General features: G+C 46.6%; 1 protein-coding gene across 1 annotated transcript; it reads right to left on the bottom strand.

Moving 5' to 3' along the window:
• Nucleotides 1-5,796: 5,796 nt before the first annotated feature.
• onecutl (one cut domain, family member, like) lies at nucleotides 5,797-15,439 on the bottom strand. The gene is made up of 2 exons (XM_085803418.1): nucleotides 13,901-15,439; nucleotides 5,797-6,114 (listed from the first exon to the last, which is right to left on the bottom strand). Exons 1-2 carry the CDS (start codon nucleotides 15,138-15,140, stop codon nucleotides 5,804-5,806), a joined length of 1,551 nt encoding a protein of 516 aa, XP_085659544.1. The 5' UTR covers nucleotides 15,141-15,439; the 3' UTR covers nucleotides 5,797-5,803.
• Between the last annotated feature and the right edge of the window lie 1,165 nt (nucleotides 15,440-16,604).

The following is a 16,604-nucleotide window of genomic DNA, read 5'->3' as shown; positions in this document are numbered from 1 at the left end:
GTATCATTTTTTTTTCTCTTTTTAAAGCCTTTGGTTGGTTAGCCACATTCATTAGTAAGTCTAACACATGGACAAGAAGAATGGCACGATAAAGCATGGTGGGTCGGGTCGGGGCCGAGGAAACTTTGACTCAAATATAATATTCCCCTCGGCTCGTCCCCGTTTAAAGCTTTTTGTATGGATTTCATCAATTCCTACTTACAACAGTGGGATCGAACAGTATCTCAACTACACTAAACATTTTGGAAAAAAGAGGGGTGGGAGGGGAGTGGCTTACAAATGTGGAAAAATAGCTTCTGTCTCCTCTGACCTTTGTGTTTTTATTTATTATTATTATTAGCTTTGGGATGTGTGTTTTGATTTTTGGGCTTTTTTTCTTCTGTCACAGCAAAGTCACATGATTCGAGTTTATTCGGAAAAACAAGGAATAGGCAACGTTGATTACAGCAAGATCCTCCTTGCTTGGATTGTCACCTCCTTTTTTTTTTTTTTGGTCTTGAGAATGATTTTTGTTTATATATTATATACAGAGCAATGGATCAATGGGACACTCTAGCATACTGGACTCTTTATTATAAGCTTTGGCTGGACGGGGGCCACGCTCGGCGGCTCCTGTTACGGATTGATTCCAGCACATTTGGTTTGGAGTAAAAGGCATGACGAAGAAGAAGTAGAAGTAGAAGTAGAAGAAGAAGAAGAAGTAGAAGAGACGGATGGACAGACAAGATAGATAGATAGACAGACAGATAGACAGACACCCTGACAGGATGGATTCTTTGGTTAAGGAATATCTTTGCCACACAACATCTCACACAGTTGAGGTAGATGGGTAAAGTCTTCATGTACACACAGGGGGCAAGGGGGTAAAAGGGGGGGGGGGGGGGGCAGGAGGGGTCAGGGAGGACAGATTGGGGACATTTGGGGGGAGGGGGGACTTCCATCTGAAGACACTGCCTCATGTCAGTTTCTCAGTTCCAGCTCAACATAATACTGTTTTATGCAACATAAATAATCAGCACGACGCGGAAAAAAAACCTCCGACTGGTGCTTCTTTTTTTTTTTTTTCTTTTCTTTTTTTGTGTTTGAATCCTCTGAGTGCTACGGTAGCTCTGATAGGGAACTGCTAAAACTACCCATGATACATAATGATTCAGCAGTTACCCATCAATCTTTGGTTGTTTTTTTTACTTTTTGGTTTAAATATTATCAAAAAAAAATGTAAAAAAATCTTTTTTTTTTTGGTCTTTTTGTTTTTACTTTCATTTTTTTTTGGTGTGTGTGTAACTCTGAAAGAATATGTTAAGCTTTCAGTTCTGCTATTTCATTATTTACCCCTCAGGACCTGCTCTGCAACGGCCTCGGCTGCCAGCCTTGTTTCAGGGTCAAGTTTTCCAGAGGAGCCACTAGGGGGTGCCCCAGGCTAAAATGGCAATGCGGATCACCTGCAGCAGCCAAATGGATTCACTCCTCCCTCCCTTACTCTCCCCTCCCTCCCTCCCTCCCCACTGTACAGAAAGGGAAGAGCTTCCCCCTGCTTGACACGGAGCAGAAGGTGGCTCAATGCAAAAAGCTCTGTCTCCATTTTGGGGCTCCCAGTCGGAGAGACAAAGAGGAGAAACCTGAAAGGTGTCACCTCAGCTTTGATACAATGACAGCGGCGAGCAAGGGGTCGGCAGAGGAGCCTCCAAGCTCTTTTATTTTTCATTTTTCCCCTCTGTACAGACTCGAGTGCACGCCCCCCACCTTCGCTCTCAGCATGCTTACAATTGTTGCTCATTAAAGTTTAATTCAGCTCCATGCCCCACTACTCCAACACCTCCTGTTCCTCAAACAACCACCATCACCACCAGCCCCCGCCCTTCCCTTCCCTTCCACCTCCACACACACACACACACACACACACACACACACCACTACCACTATCCTCTTTCTGGATGATTCAGCCTCCTCTCTGATCTCCCCCCGCCCCCTTTGAATGCCCCCTAAAGCCCACAGGTCTGGCCAAGAGCGGACCCCAGACCAGATACCCAGAGAGGAGACGGGGATGAAAAAAGCCTCCCCTTTGAAGTCCGCGAAAAAGTCGATGGCCTCTTTCATGACCGCCCGTCTTTCAAGTGCACGCTGTGAAGGGGGCCCCGGCAAATCCACCCCTTCCAACGTTAAAGACAGAGAAAGAGAGAGAGAGATAGAGAGAGAGAGGAAAAGAGACAGACAGACAGACAGACAGAAAGAGAGAGAGATAGAGAGAAAAAAAAGGAGAGGGTAGAGAAAACGACCAGGCTAGTCTCGCCACTCTTAGGCAGCATTTACAGACGGGTCAGACAATCAGATCGTGGGTGATTTCTCCTGATTTAGGTGTTTACCAGGCAAAACGACGGAAAATCAAAGCCACTTATGCCTGTGCAAGTTGCAGAAGGGGGGTAACCCGAAGAAGCTTATAGGATCTGGCACAGACGACGATCAGGAAAGAACCCAAAACTGACCGATGGACAAAAACCCGACAAATCTTCAAAAGGCCTTTGCGATGTGAAACAAACCGGAAGACCCTTCAAGGTCTTAGGACAAACTCCATAAACCTTGTGCCAAATTTAAAGATTCCTACAAGATGCGAAACAAACCGGAAGATCCTTCAAGGTCTTGGGACAAACTCCATGAACCTTGTGGCAAATTTAAAGATTCCTGCTAACCTAGAAATCTAGACGCACCCTAGCGGCAGCAAATACTTTTGCTCCGTAGGTGGGTCTAGAAACGAGCCATAGGAACTTCTTGAGTCTCGAACACCGTTTGTGTTCACCAATCACAGCGCTCTATCTGTTTAGAGAGTCGTTGGACGGGCTTAACGCCATGACGACATACATTTTAATTGGCTTGTCAGGCTAACGTCATCCTGCTCTTTGCTCTGATTAGTCGTAGCGCTACCCTATTGCGTGCAGAGGCAGTTTGAAAGACAGCCTTCATCCCGCCCCCTGGATTGAGCCGAGGTCTACCGGTCGTTGCCAGACTAGACATTTTAATGATATAGTCTGGCTTGTCAGGCTAGATTCCTACAAGATGTGAAACAAACCTGAAGACCCTTCAAGGTCTTGGGACAAACCCTACGACACCCTTGTGACAAAATCAAAGATTCCTGCAAGACGTTAAGCGAACCCTAAGACGCTTGGAGATCCAGGAACAAACCTTACAAGGCTAAGAGGCCACGCAACTTCATCATAGATCTCCAGGACAGAGGAAGGAAACCAGAGGGCCGATGCCTTCAGAACCCGAGGAACAGGACTTAACACCCAAGATCCAAGTAAGATAAGGGACGTACCTCAAGAACCTGCCCCCTAAAAAGTCTAGGAATGACCCCCTCTTGGAACTGAGACAACTGTCAGAAGGGCTTGGCGTGTGGAGGACAGTGAGATCAACACTGAGCTGGACATAGACAAGACTGTCTGCACTGCACTGTGGGCTGTGGAGGGAAGGGAGTAAAGGGAAGGAGGTGGTGGGGTGGGGAGGGGTGTGGGGTCACAACCATGCATTTCCCCAGGCAGACACAGTACGCATGTTTGCATGTGACCCTGAAGGACTCGCACTCAATCGGGCCTTCGGACGGCGCTTTAAGTGGGTCCCCAGACACTTTACACAGTCTGCCAGATGGCATTGGTCTGAACACAACTTTACAAGCAACCTGTGAACCTATGGGATGCCACATCTTCATTGTTATTATCATCATCATCATTATTATCATTATTATTATTCATAGTGTTATTAATTATAAATATTAGCACAACATTCAAACAAGCTTTGGCCTTGGCGTTAAGAGCTGACCGCAGAGACATTTGTAAGAGTAAGGAAATCCCCGTTTTTCTACAAAAAAAACAAAAACAATATGAAACAAAAACAAAAAAAAACAAAAAACAAAGGCCAGGCCTTAAAGATAGAGAGATACGTAACATCACTGGGTGGGATCGGGCTGGATCGGGTCAGGATCGGGAACAGGGGTTTAGGGATTCAGGCCGTACATTCAGGGAGGCAATGTTAATCTTTGGTATTACGATGGGATTCTACAGCTAAAAGTGCCCATCAGAAAAAAGTCTTCAGTTTCACACAGACATACAGAGCATCGTTAAATAAATACTTACAGTATATAGATAGCATAAATAAATAACCAAATAAATAGAAATAGGAAAGAAAAAGGAGAAAAACAATAAATACACAAATGCAGTAATAAATACGTTGATCAGATCAGCAAATTGCATTTGAAATGTTCTTGGTTTGATTTAACTATTGGCTATAAGGAGGCGTGTTAAAGCCGTTCCTTTGTGGACCAAAAAATGACCTTGTACGTCAGCAGGGCTGAAACAAACTGCCCCGCAACTTCCAATGTGTTTCTATAAATAGAGCGATGTGCTTGAAATCTGTACAAAAAGGGCTGAAAGAATCACATTCCTCCATTTTTCTAGACATCTGTAAAAAAAAGGATTTTCATAATGGAGCAGAGGTGTTGTACATTTGTTTTTGGAAATGGAGTGGAAAAAATACGACAATGTCACTATACATTGTGTCAGGTTTACCTCCTTCCCCCATCGTGGAAAAGCCTTTTGTGTGTTCAAAGGGCCGCCTTTCACTTTGTCTTCTTGGTTTTCTTTTTTTTCTCTGTTTTTGGCTTGATTTGTTTTTTTTTTGGAGTCAAAAAAAATGGCTGTGGAGCTTCGTTTTGGAAGCTCAGTGAGAGTCTTAAAGCTTAGACGTTTGCACCAACAAGTCCGTTTCTGCGTCCTACTTGTGTTTATTGATTCTGTCCTGGCGTACGGCGAGATGCACTGCGGTCCCACACCCCCTCCTCCATCCTCCATCCTCAAGCCCCAACCTTGAAAACTCTTGATTCATTCGAGGCGGGACTGTCTTCACAGACTTCCAGGAAAAGGAGTTTCCTGTTGGGGATGGTGAATGATTGACAGCTGGGGAAGGAAGGAGGGAGGGTTGGTGCTCGGTGCTTGGTGGTTGAAGGGAACCTCTGGATAATTCCGAATTCGGATCAACGCCACACAGATCTGAGAAACCGTCACCATGGAAACACATGCTTAAGAAAAGGGAAATTAGGTTCTTCAGAAAAAAAGTGTTTTACGTAAAAAGGAACAAAAAAAAAGAAAAAAAAAGGAGCCTCTTTTTCCTCTTTCACCTTGATTTTCGAGGAAAAAACAGGACCATAAGAAGAACATCAGGGGCTTAAGGAAGGGAAAAGGGGGGATCAACAACGTCTTTGGGATGATGGTGAACAGTTTTTTTTGATTAAGAAGTTACACGATGGAGCTCTCCAGGTGTGAGCAAAACGGCACCTCTTGATTCTTCACGTTTGGAGAGATGACTATAGATCTGAAGGTACACCAAAAAATATGCTTCCTCCTGATTTGTAATACCCTCATTATCTCTAATCTACATAATCAAAATAATGCAATGAGATGGTGTCTATGCAAAGGGTGTGACTCTTCTTACGAGTCAAAATCATCATCATCATTGCACCCTTGACTATACAAAGCGGGACCTCGCATCCCGCGGTTCATATCACTCTGGGTTATCGCCCCCTTTCCATTTCAAGGGGGCGATCGACTTTGGTTTTGGGGGAAAATGCTTTCGTCTTCATAATATCATCTCTTCAACAACAGCTGGCTCCGTCGCTCCTTCTGATAACGAGGAGGACATTTTTATGACGGCTGATCTCTGCCTTAGACCAGTCTTATATATGTGCCCCCTTGCTCCCTCGGTGGCGCCTCTCCACCTTCTCTCCTCTCTCTCTCTCTCCACACACGGCGGTCCGTCATCAGGCCGTGCTGCAGGACACCGCGGAGGAGGAGACGCTGGAGCCCGAGGAGCCCGTGGAGGAGGGACGGCCCTCGTCCGCCCACTTGTTGATGTTGCGTCGGCGGGCGTTCATGAAGAAGTTGCTGACGGTGGAGAGCTCCAGGCCCAGCTGCTGGGAGATGGTGATCTGCAGCTCCTTGGTGGGGCGGTGGTTCTCCCTGAAGATGGCCATGAGCGTGCGCCGCTGCAGGTCCGTGAACACCAGCCGGGTGCGCTTCGGGCCCTGGTTGCGCTCCAGCTTGCTCTGCTCCTGTTCCTTCCGCTTGCAGGCTGCGGGGCAGATGGATGGATACAAGATAAATTTAAGAAGGCAAAGCAAGACAATTTTATTTGTATAGCCCGTTTTTTTTACAAACAGTTTGTCTCAAAGGGCTTTACATGGCATCATAACAACATCCTCTGTCCTTAGACCCTCACATCGACTGAGGAAAAACTCCATAGAAAACCCTTTTAACAGGGAAAAATCGGAGAAACCTCAGGGTGAGCAACAGAGGAGGGATCCCTCACCCAGGACGGACAGACGTGCAATAGATGTTGTTACAGACAAGACAGTTTACAGTTTATGACACAGAATGTGCGAAATATGGAAATGTTAGCAAGAAGGAGAAGAAAAAAGCAGGAAAGGGGGGGGAAACAGGTTAGCTAACAGCAGACTGGCTGGCTAACTAGGACAAATGGATTAAGCTGAGGGAAAGTGGATTTGTTGAAAGAAAACAGATTAGCTAAGCAACTTTGATTAGTTAAAAGAGATGAATCAGCAACTTGCTTCATTGTGCAGTAAAGGAATCAAGATGTTCAGCCTATCACATCTTATTGCCAGTGAGCTGCTGTAAGGCTGCCGGGGTAAAACAGATCCAGATAAAACTACATCCAGGCCAAAAGCTCTAAAGTTTTTTCCGTCATGGTTTTCATTATACACTTCGTCCTCTGCTTTTGAAAAACACAGTCAAAGGTTTTCTGTTTTTACATGGATCTGGCTTCAAGACAAAGTGCAAAAATCTGCTGTCGTCATCTGCCGACAATGACTATGTCGTCCAAAAGAACAATCACACTCAAAGACAGACAACGAACAGATGTGAGCAGTGGATTTCTCATTTCACCCAATGGACCCAAACAGTAATAATGATTTTCAGCCCAGATCCTCCTCCTCCTGCCTCTTGTTCTGATATAACATCATCATCATCACCGCATCGCTTTTAAAATCTATTGCAGCACTTAACGGCTTCTGGCTTTTTTTACTCCTTCGTGTGCATTCGGAGGCTCCAGAGAAAATTAGTCAAAGAGCAAAGTGAAAGACAGATGCCAGAAACGGTTAAAGACGAGAGAAAAGCACAAATCTGATGTTTTTTACTGCATCTTCTAAGTGCCTCACTTCGTCTTCCTTAATATATTTCTGCATCTGCTGCTTTTTATTATTTTTTATTATTATTATCCCGTGGTCCACAGAGGGTAAAAACATGATTTCATTATCTCGTTATTTCTTGCTGCATTAGCTCCATGTCAGTGTTGGCCATGTTTAAACTTTTTAAGTGGTAATAGAGGTGATGAAGTCTTCTGGAGATTTGAATTTGTGGACACAATTAAAAAAAGAGAAAGAAAAAAAAAAGGATTCAAAACTCAGGGTCTAAGGGTTAAACACCACTGTAGCTGCAGCAGCCCGTCCAATTAGATCATCTGGATTTCCTCAGGAGGAATATATGAAATTGTAATAAATAATAAGGAAATAATAATAATAATGAGTTTGCAAATTAAAAATAAAAAATGAGCCAAAGAGTGAGTAAGAAAAGACAGCTTGGTGTGTGTCTATGTGTGTGTGTGTGTGTGTGTGTGTGTGTGTGTGGGTTGAGCTCAGATCCATTTTGAGAATCAGACGAGCATTTTGAATTCAGGCTGCATGTTCCTCTGCATATCTATCGCTGAACCCTTCACCTCCAACACGCTGTAATTCTGTATTTACAGGAAACACAACACCAACCTCTGCCTTTGTGTACCGAGCCAACTTCTCCTCCCCTCCCTCCCTTCTTCTTCCTCCCCCCTCCTCTCCTCTCCTCCTCTCTCCTCTCTGCCCATCTCCTTCCACTTCCTCCTCTTCCCTCTCTCTTCCTTGCTTAGTGGACACTTCAACATCATTAGTTTCTCATAAAAGTCATTTACATGTGGCGGCAGTGAGTGAGTAATAATCACTTTAGGAGGAACTAATTTATTTTCTATTAACGGCGGGTTACGTCAGGGGTGAGTGAAACAAGCAGAGTCGGCATTGCCCAGGGTGTTTAGAAGCCTTAAGTGGACTAAAACATATTTGGGGGGGAGACAGGGGGGAGGGAGGGTAGGGGAAGGGAAGGGAGGGGAAGGGGGGAGTCATGCAATTACCTAAATGCACACTTTTAAGAGGTTTCAATCAGCACTGTGCGGCTGAGCGACTGTTTTGCTGATGGTATCAAATGCGTTTCTAAGTGTAAGCATTGGTGTATGTGCACACACAACACAAAACAACACAACACACACACAGTGAGGAGTGAGGAAGGGCTGGTGCCGATAGTGAACTTATATTAAATATCGACCTGCAAATTGGAAACGCAACTTGTGTTTTCTTTTTCTTTCTTTCTTTCTTTCTTTTTTCCGGTTTTTGCCTTCAATGTGCAATAATATTATTTTTTATTTTAGTCCGGAGCTAAATTCAGACTGAATAATATCCACAGTGTTTCAGTAAAAACGTGTAGGGGGGGTTGAACACTGAGTCATTAGACATTTTTAGCACCAGAGCAGCCTTTACTGTAAATAAATAAATAAATAAAAAAACACAGGAAACAACTATTTTTTATGCCTAATTCTCTCACAGGAAGTCAAAAAACGACGCCAACACAGAAACTGTCTCCAACTCACATCCACTTTCTTTCAAGGAATTAAAAAAAAATAAGCAGCAGCTGTTTGGAAACAGGCACTAAAAATCAAGAAAAATGGCGCTTTATTCTGAAGGATTCTTGCAACGAGCCGCAGCTCTGTCAGACTTCTTCACTTGTTTCCAGAAAACAAGGTTTATGGAGCTCTATTATCGACAGAAATGACTTGATTGGATGGAGATATCAGGTGGTAGAAAGGGGGGAAAAAAAATACCAATATTTCCAACCCCAGTCTGACTCACACACATACACACATAGTACAAAAACACATACATTGAATTAAGTGCAGACGCTGCCTTTTTGCTCTCAACACCGCTCTGACACGATCAATTGATTGGCTTACATCTTCCTATTGAGAAACACCTCACACCGCCGGGGGCTGATGTTTACTGTATGACCGGCTCCTTCAGCTGCTCGCTGTGGCAAATCTTCTCTCATTAGCAGAGCTGCTTGAGAAGTTAAGTGTGACCTCGCTGCCGCACTTTTCCACTGTCACATCAACAACAGCAGCATCAGCAGCAGCAGCCGGGGGTCGGTCGGCGGCGGCGTTAGCGTTAGCCTTTGGCGTGAGCAGAGGATGTTGGAGGAAAGTTGGTTTTTTTTTCTCCAAGTTTAAATGTAAAGGATGTGAATTCCCTGCTCCCATAGTACCTCCCTCTTCTGAAATCATTATCTGAAAGGAAATGTTTTGACTTTGGGGGGGTGATGCACTCCAGATTACGGCGGCGGCCCCCTCTGTTTGTTAGCAGTTTAGGCTTCCAGAGCTCGTTTGCATTTCTGAGAGTTATCGAACGACGTCTCATTAAAATCTGAAACAGGCCCGAGATGTCAGCGGCGTGTCAATACCACTACAAGTGAAATAAATAATTTTTTCTTCGTCTTTTTTTCTCCTTTTTTTTTTTTTTTGCTGCTACATTTTTCACAGGCGTTTTCACACCATCCAACCCCAAACATCGATACTCCTGGTGCAGCTTATAGACGGTACATACTATATATATATACAGTGGTGCACTCTCGGCTCGTGTAGTAATGAAAGGAATGACATGATAGCGCTGGCTGGCTAGCTGGCTGGTAGCGTGGATTTATGTCTGGTTGGAGGAGTCGGGGTGTCCTGCAGCCTCCTCCTCCTCTTCGTCCTCGGCTCTCCTTCCCTCTCACTCGCTTTCCCCGACGATCATAACGCCGACCATTAAGTAAATGCTTCCTTATGCTGTAATCATGTGTAAAAGGCTTCACAATTACCATGCTATAAATCCTCCGGTTGCCGGGGCGACTCCTGCAGACATAAATATTCCCCCTATAGGGCTTCTTATGATCGTGGGAACGGCCCCTAATCGTGATGTACGCCCCTGTCTCGTGTTGCTGAAACGTGATCGAAAGCCCTTTCCCTACCCCCCGGCGTCTCAACCTTACACCCCCCCACCTCCCCCCACCCCCCCACCCCTCCTGCCCAACACCAACACCTCACCCACCCAACTCACCCCTCCCTCCCTCCCTCCCTTTCCAGCCCCAGCCCACCCCCCCTGCTGATTTCTTGGGCCAGGGGCTGATAGAAATTATTGATTAAATCTGTGCAGCTCAGACTACTCGACCCACAGAGGCTGGTTAACCCCTTCAGCGCCGGGGAGTCAGAGAGGAGGATGGGAGGGGAGAGGAGGAGGGGGGGCTTGAGCTGCAAGAGCCAGATAAAAAAAAAAAAAAAAAACAATAACAAAAAAAAGAAAGAGAAAAAAAAAAGAAAGCGAACACCAACACCAACAGCAACAGCAGCATCGGCTCTGTTTGCTCGGCAGCTAACGAACGCCACGTCGGCCTGTTTACGAATCCCCTCTCTCCGATATGTAAATGGAAGCGGCGTTGACCTTTGAGCCTGCACGGCCGGACGAATGTGAACTGTAATGCAGCGAGAGGTGGTGGACGGGAGGGGAGGGGGGGGCAGTTGGGGGGGCTTTGTGGCTTTCATTACTACTGTGGGGGGTTGGATGGTTGGTGGTGGTGGTGGTGGTGGTGCAGGCACTGGAGCCGACACGTAAACCGCATTGACCTTTCTTATTCATTTAGACCTTTAGTCAAGGGCTTCGGCCATCATCTTTAAAGTTATAGTCTCTGATCCCTACACACACACACACACACACTCCACACTCCACCTCCTCCCTCCTCCTCCACCTCTCCATCCTCTCTCTCTCTCTTTCGTTCTCTCTCCTTTCGACTTTAAGTGTCGGAGCATGGCTGTACGGTCTTTATCCTGCCTCCTTCTTCTCCAACTAAATCCTGATTGCCTCCTCCACAGACCTGCATGAGGTTGGGGCTGGAGATGCATCTCATATACAGTACAGTGTTGGTAATCCATAGAAAACACACAAATACGAATACGCACACACACACACTCAGTGAGAAAAAAAAAACACTGCAGATAAATCCAAGAGATCACCTCCTCCGTGTTTAGCAAAAAAAAACAAAAAAAACAAAAAACGTCTCATGCTCTGCAGAAAAGACAATTATTTTGAAAGAGACAAAATGGCAGCAACAGCTAGTTCCCATAATGACAGAGCGTCTCTACTCTCTGCAGCCTCTCCTCCGTGTATAAGAGCTGTCGTTATGGAAATAACACGGCGCCGCTGCACTGAAGGGGCCTTCTACCTTCTGTGTATTTAAGCGAGTGTTGCATTGAGGAGGATCATCTTAAAACTTGAGGCGTGAAAGCTAGAGAGCACTCCAGCTGTAGTGTCTTCAAGCTCACACCGGGGCACCGCGCATTTTAATTCCAGTCTCGATTTTTTTTTTTTTTTGCCGATGCGGCCGAGGTGTGTGTGGGCAAGGCGTGCTGCTCTTTCCCATGGAAATCAATAGAGGCTTGTAATTAAACAAAAGGGGGTTGGCCAGGGGGGAAAGAGGAGAGAGAGAGGGAGAGAGGGAGAGAGAGAAACAACAACCCTCTTCGGAAAGTAGGTTATGTAGAAAAGTGCCGAGATGTCCAAATTGTGGCTTTGCCAAGAACTAAATATGCAATTTCAGAGTGTGTGGGAGCAGAGAGAGAGAGTAGGAGAGAGGGAGAGCAGCATTGTCAAACATTAGCACACTTCTCTGTGTAGGGACTTTAATTTTTTATGAGTCTGATTGATCGGCTGCTCGGACTCGGAGCGCCGACTCGTTAAAATAATGTTTGTGTTTGTAAAAGATGAAGAAACAAGGATGCTGCGAATAAAGAGGGAATGATCGGTGATTAGGAATCTGCTGGAAGGAAAACAAAAGAGCAGGGGAGTAGGGGGTAGAGGTGGGGTGGTTTTATCATCACCAGGAAGATTAGATCGGTTGTTTTTTTTTGTTTTGTTGTTTCGTCTTTCTCTTATTCGGGACAGGAAGGAGACGTTTTACATAGAAAATCGCAGTCGACTCATCATCATCACATAGCAACCCCCATCTTTTAGATAAGAGAGGGGTTTTTTTGTGTTTTTTTGCGTGTGATTGGTGTAACGTTTTGCTAAATGGAGGATGTACACATGTGCTCTCAGAGCCAAACAATCAAAGATCAATAATTGTGAAGGGATTGCAAGAGTGCACAATCATTACCTATGAACCCTATTGTGTTGTTGGGGCTTAATCAGTGGAGCTGCTGACAGAGAGCGAAAAGCAGTGATCAACTGGGCAGGCTCGCACACACGTACTGCTCACAGACCCCCGCAGTGAGCAGCAGATAACACACACACACACACACACACACACACACACACTCGTATATGCTCATCTCATATTACTGTGTTCACTTGGATCTCTTTCTGAGCGCCGTGTATCAGATGGGCCTTCGGTCCCTGTGGAGGTACAACACTGTAACACGGCACTGTAACAGCGTGCATGTCGTGTCTTCAACTCACATCCCCCAAAGAATATTAAATGTCAGGCATGCAGATTACAATGTGCCTTTCAAAATAAAAAAAAATAAAAAAATAAAATAAAATAATAATAAATGGAAATCTGTGTGAACAACCACGAGGCCTGCCACTGCCACTCCAATATTGATTCATTTCTGCGTAATTTTTGCAAATAATCACAAAAAGTTGAGTTCAGAAATTTGGAAATTTGTCAAAAATAGAATAATAATAATAAGAATTTAAAAAATCCAAACTACATTTAATGTGCATTTAAATCATAAGCAGCCAATTCTCACTTTCTAGGAAGCTTCAATCTGCCAAGTGAATTTTCATGAACTGATTATGAAAATAGCTGTGAATGAATTATCCTAATTAATTCATCTCTAACGACTACATGCACCTCCAGTTTATTATAATTTTTATTATTATTATTTGCCCTGATATTAAGAATCTCATAAACCCAGGAGGTGCTGCTGCTGCTGCTGCTGCTGCTGCTGCCTCGGAGCAGAGCAACATTTGTATTTAGCCTCGCTGTAATTGCCCTCGGTGACGACGTTGATAAAAGACGTCTGGCAGAAGCTCAAGTCTAATTTGCATCAGCTACCTTTGCCAAGTCAACTTCAGCCGCGCGCTGAGCAGATATAAATCACTGCTCGGATTAATCAATTGCTCCAGAATGGCATATCTGCGCAAATTATTTTCGTGGGCTCAAAAAAAAAAACGATTAAATTGCCCAAACCGCTGCTGCTCGAGCTGATCTTCATGGTTCATTTAAGAGGAGGGCAAATGTCTGTGGCTTTTTTTTTATTTTTATTGTAGCTACTGTACAAATCAATAGAAGCTGTTTGGGAGCTCAAGTAAACAAAGGAATGGCACATATGGCCCTTTCTTGCTCAAACTGTCCTCAATGTGCTGATGAGTTCCCACTGTCCAGGAGGCTGTTGAGACAATGGCTGAGCTGCACTCACAGTGTGTGTGTGTGTGTGTGTGTATCTGTGTGTGTGTGTGTGTGTGTGAAGGAGGGAAACATGAGCATGATGCTTTTGCTTTTCCTCGTGTCTCCACCTGAGCTGCATACTGATTGCTGGAGAGAGAGAGGAATTTTGATTTTTTTTTCTTTCTTTTTGGTGGGAAACAGGGGAATAGTGTGTTTTTAGTGTGTGTTTTTTTGTTGTTGTTATGGTGGTTTCTGTGCAAAACGTGTGTGCACATACATATGAGTGTGTGTGTGTGTGTGTGTGTTTGTGTGTGTGTTTGGACAGAGAGTATAAAGTCAGATCTTCTTACCCTCCAGCCGGAGCGAGGCCATTCTTTGAAACTCGGGCTCCTGCAGCCAGCGGGACATCCTCTTGAAGGTCTCGCGGCCGGACTTGAGCTTGCCCCAGGGCTTGGGGTTCCTCAGGAGATCGGACAGCGTTCCCTGCGACCGGCACAGAACCCTCTCGGCGAAGATGGCCTGGGGGATGCTGTACCTCTTCAGCTCCGTGATGATCCTCTGGGCCACATCCCTGGTATTGATCTCCTCCCCGCCGCTTCCGCCACCGCCACCGCCGCCGCCCGGCAGCATGCCCTCGCCCGGCGGGGACAAGGCGCCAGAAGCGGCGGACGACGACGTGGAGTGCAGATGCTCGGCCATCTTGGAGGCCTGCTGGCTGCTGGGGTGGTGGTGGTGGAGGTGGGGCTGATGGTGGTAGTGCTGGCTGTAGAGGTGAGCGTGGTGGCCGGCTGCGGCTGCGGCGGCTGCGGCGGCGGCTGCGTGCTGGTGAGCCTCCATTTTATTCAACTGGTGCCCAACCACCGACACCTCGCCGCCTACCCCTCCAAGGCCCGGCGGAGACATCTCGCGTCCGAAATCCGACGTCCGGCAGAACAGGCTCCCTCCGTGGATGTCGTAGCCGCCGCCGCCGCCGCCGTGGAGCATCTGGCCGCCAATGATGTTGCCATTGGGGCTGTTTCCGAGGCTGCCGTGGTGGTAGCCGTGCATGGAGGAGGAGGAACCGAGGCCCGAGCCCAAGGTGGCGGACGGTGGCGAGAGGCTCTGGGTCATGGCGAGGTCCTTGGCGTAGGGGTTGTAGAAGTTGGCGGCGCTGGCGAGGCCTCCTCCTCCTCCACCTCCTCCTCCTCCTATTCCGCCTCCCCGGTCGTCGCGCATGAGCGTGAAGCTGCCGATGACGTTGCTGACGGGCAGGCAGGGGTGGTGGTGGTGGTGGTGGTGGTGGAACTTGTCGTCGAAGGGCTGCAGGGGCGTCAGCGTGGTGTAGGTGCTGCCACCGCCGCCGCCGCCGCCACCGCCACCGCCACCCGAGCTGGACGGGGAGTCGCCGCTGTAGCCCAGCGCCGACATGGAGTGGTCGAAGCCCGGCGGACGCGGCTCAGGCTCGAGGGACATGGAGGAGGTCGAGCCCCCCAGCGAGGGCCGGGGGAACGCCGCGGAAAGGTCCCGGGAGTGGAGCATGGCCCGGCCGTCCTGGCTGTGGGCCAGATCTGAGTGGGTGTGGAGGGACATCTCCCCTAGACCCCCATCCATCTTCACCTTCACGGGGATTTCAGCAAATAAATGCGTAAATCTCTGCTGTCGTTGTTGTTGTTGTTGCTCTTCTCCTTCTTCTTCTTGTTATTGTTGCTCAGCAGCCGAGCTAACAGTCTGGAAGGTCTCTTGTTACACCAGACTATGGATTTATTGATTTGTGAATTAATTGATTTCCGGGCTTATGGGATGTCTAATTAATTATCTGATAACGTTAAGTACTGTCTTCCAAACTCCCTCAAACTCCCAGGAAACGAGGTCGCAACAGCATCAGGAGATTTTACGTGATTTTTTTTGGTATTTTTCCCCCTTTCTTTCTTTTTATTTATTTTTTTTTAATTCTCGGTCCAGCATCAGCACTCTGCTCTGCTCTCTTGTCTCTTTGGTTGCTCAGCTGTGGTCCTCGCTCCTCGCTGCTTTTGTGCCTGCGTGAGAGACAAGACAGGCGCTGTTACTTACACTCGCTGGCTGCTGTATTCAAACTTTCATCGCATCCGAGAGAGAAAGACGGGAGACAGAGAGACGGAGACGGAGGAAAACAGACTGTAGGCTACAATAGCTGCTGATCTCATCAACGCCTCCTGCACCGATTTACACGCATGCATCGCAAAAAAAGAAAAAAAGAAAAAGCAGAAACAATTCGCGTTTGACACATTTTGGTGTGCAGGGTGCATGCATGCGCGGACACAGACACACGAGAACTACAATCGATATCGGTGTTTTAATCACTTCCATCCAAATCTCACAACATTTTTTTTTCTTTTTTTGCCTCCTTCTTATGCAAAGTTATCAACGCGCTGCACATACACATACACTAGCTCGGTGCGTTTTGCATATTTACATCACATGTGTTAAATCCGGTAACTCGAAAGAAGAAACAGAAGGGGGAAAAATAATAAAGAAACGATGGCGATTCAGAGATAAGGAGCTTCCGGATCAATCCTACCTTTTAACATCCACTTCTCAGAGCGCGTCCGCGGCCGTTGTTGTCCCTCCTGTGCATTGCATCTCTCCTCCCGATGATTGTGTCGCTGGAGCAGCAAAACCCTGCAGATTCACACAATTGGTCCTGCTGCGCCCCGGGGTGCTGCTGCTACATTCAACCAGAGCGAGAAGAGAGCGCAAAAAAAAAAAAAACCATCTGCGTGCGGACGGTTCCTTTACAGCACCACGAGCCCCCTTCTCTCGCGCGCTGCTATAGCCTCCTCTATACTATACTATAACCCGTCCGTCCGTCCGTCCGTCGTCGGTCTTTGTTTCCCCCCCAACCACACCACACACTCTTTAAAAAAAAAAATCTCCTCGGTCGGTCGGTGTGTGTCTTTTTCTTTTTTTTTTCTTTCTTCTTTCTTTCTCCACCACACCGTCTTCTTCTTCTTTCTTCGCTCTACACTATAGCAGGCTCTCCTCTTTTTCTTTCATTATCTCGTGAGATTTTCCTCCTCCTCCTCCTCTTCCCTCTGC

This window comes from Trachurus japonicus, chromosome 16 (assembly GCF_045865225.1).
Source record: "Trachurus japonicus isolate A0001 chromosome 16, Traja_1.0".
In the NCBI taxonomy this organism is placed as follows: Eukaryota; Metazoa; Chordata; class Actinopteri; order Carangiformes; family Carangidae; genus Trachurus; species Trachurus japonicus.
The sequence above is the reverse complement of the archived record's forward strand: the minus strand, read 5'-3'. Positions and strand labels throughout refer to the sequence as shown.

Excerpts from the sequence above, each read along its gene's own strand:
- onecutl (XM_085803418.1), bottom strand. The coding sequence starts at position 15,140 with ATGGATGGGGGTCTAGGGGAGATGTCCCTCCACACCCACTCAGATCTG. Across the intron at positions 6,115-13,900 it reads GGCCTCGCTCCGGCTGGAGG|CCTGCAAGCGGAAGGAACAG; the intron begins GTAAGAAGATCT and ends TCTGCCCCGCAG.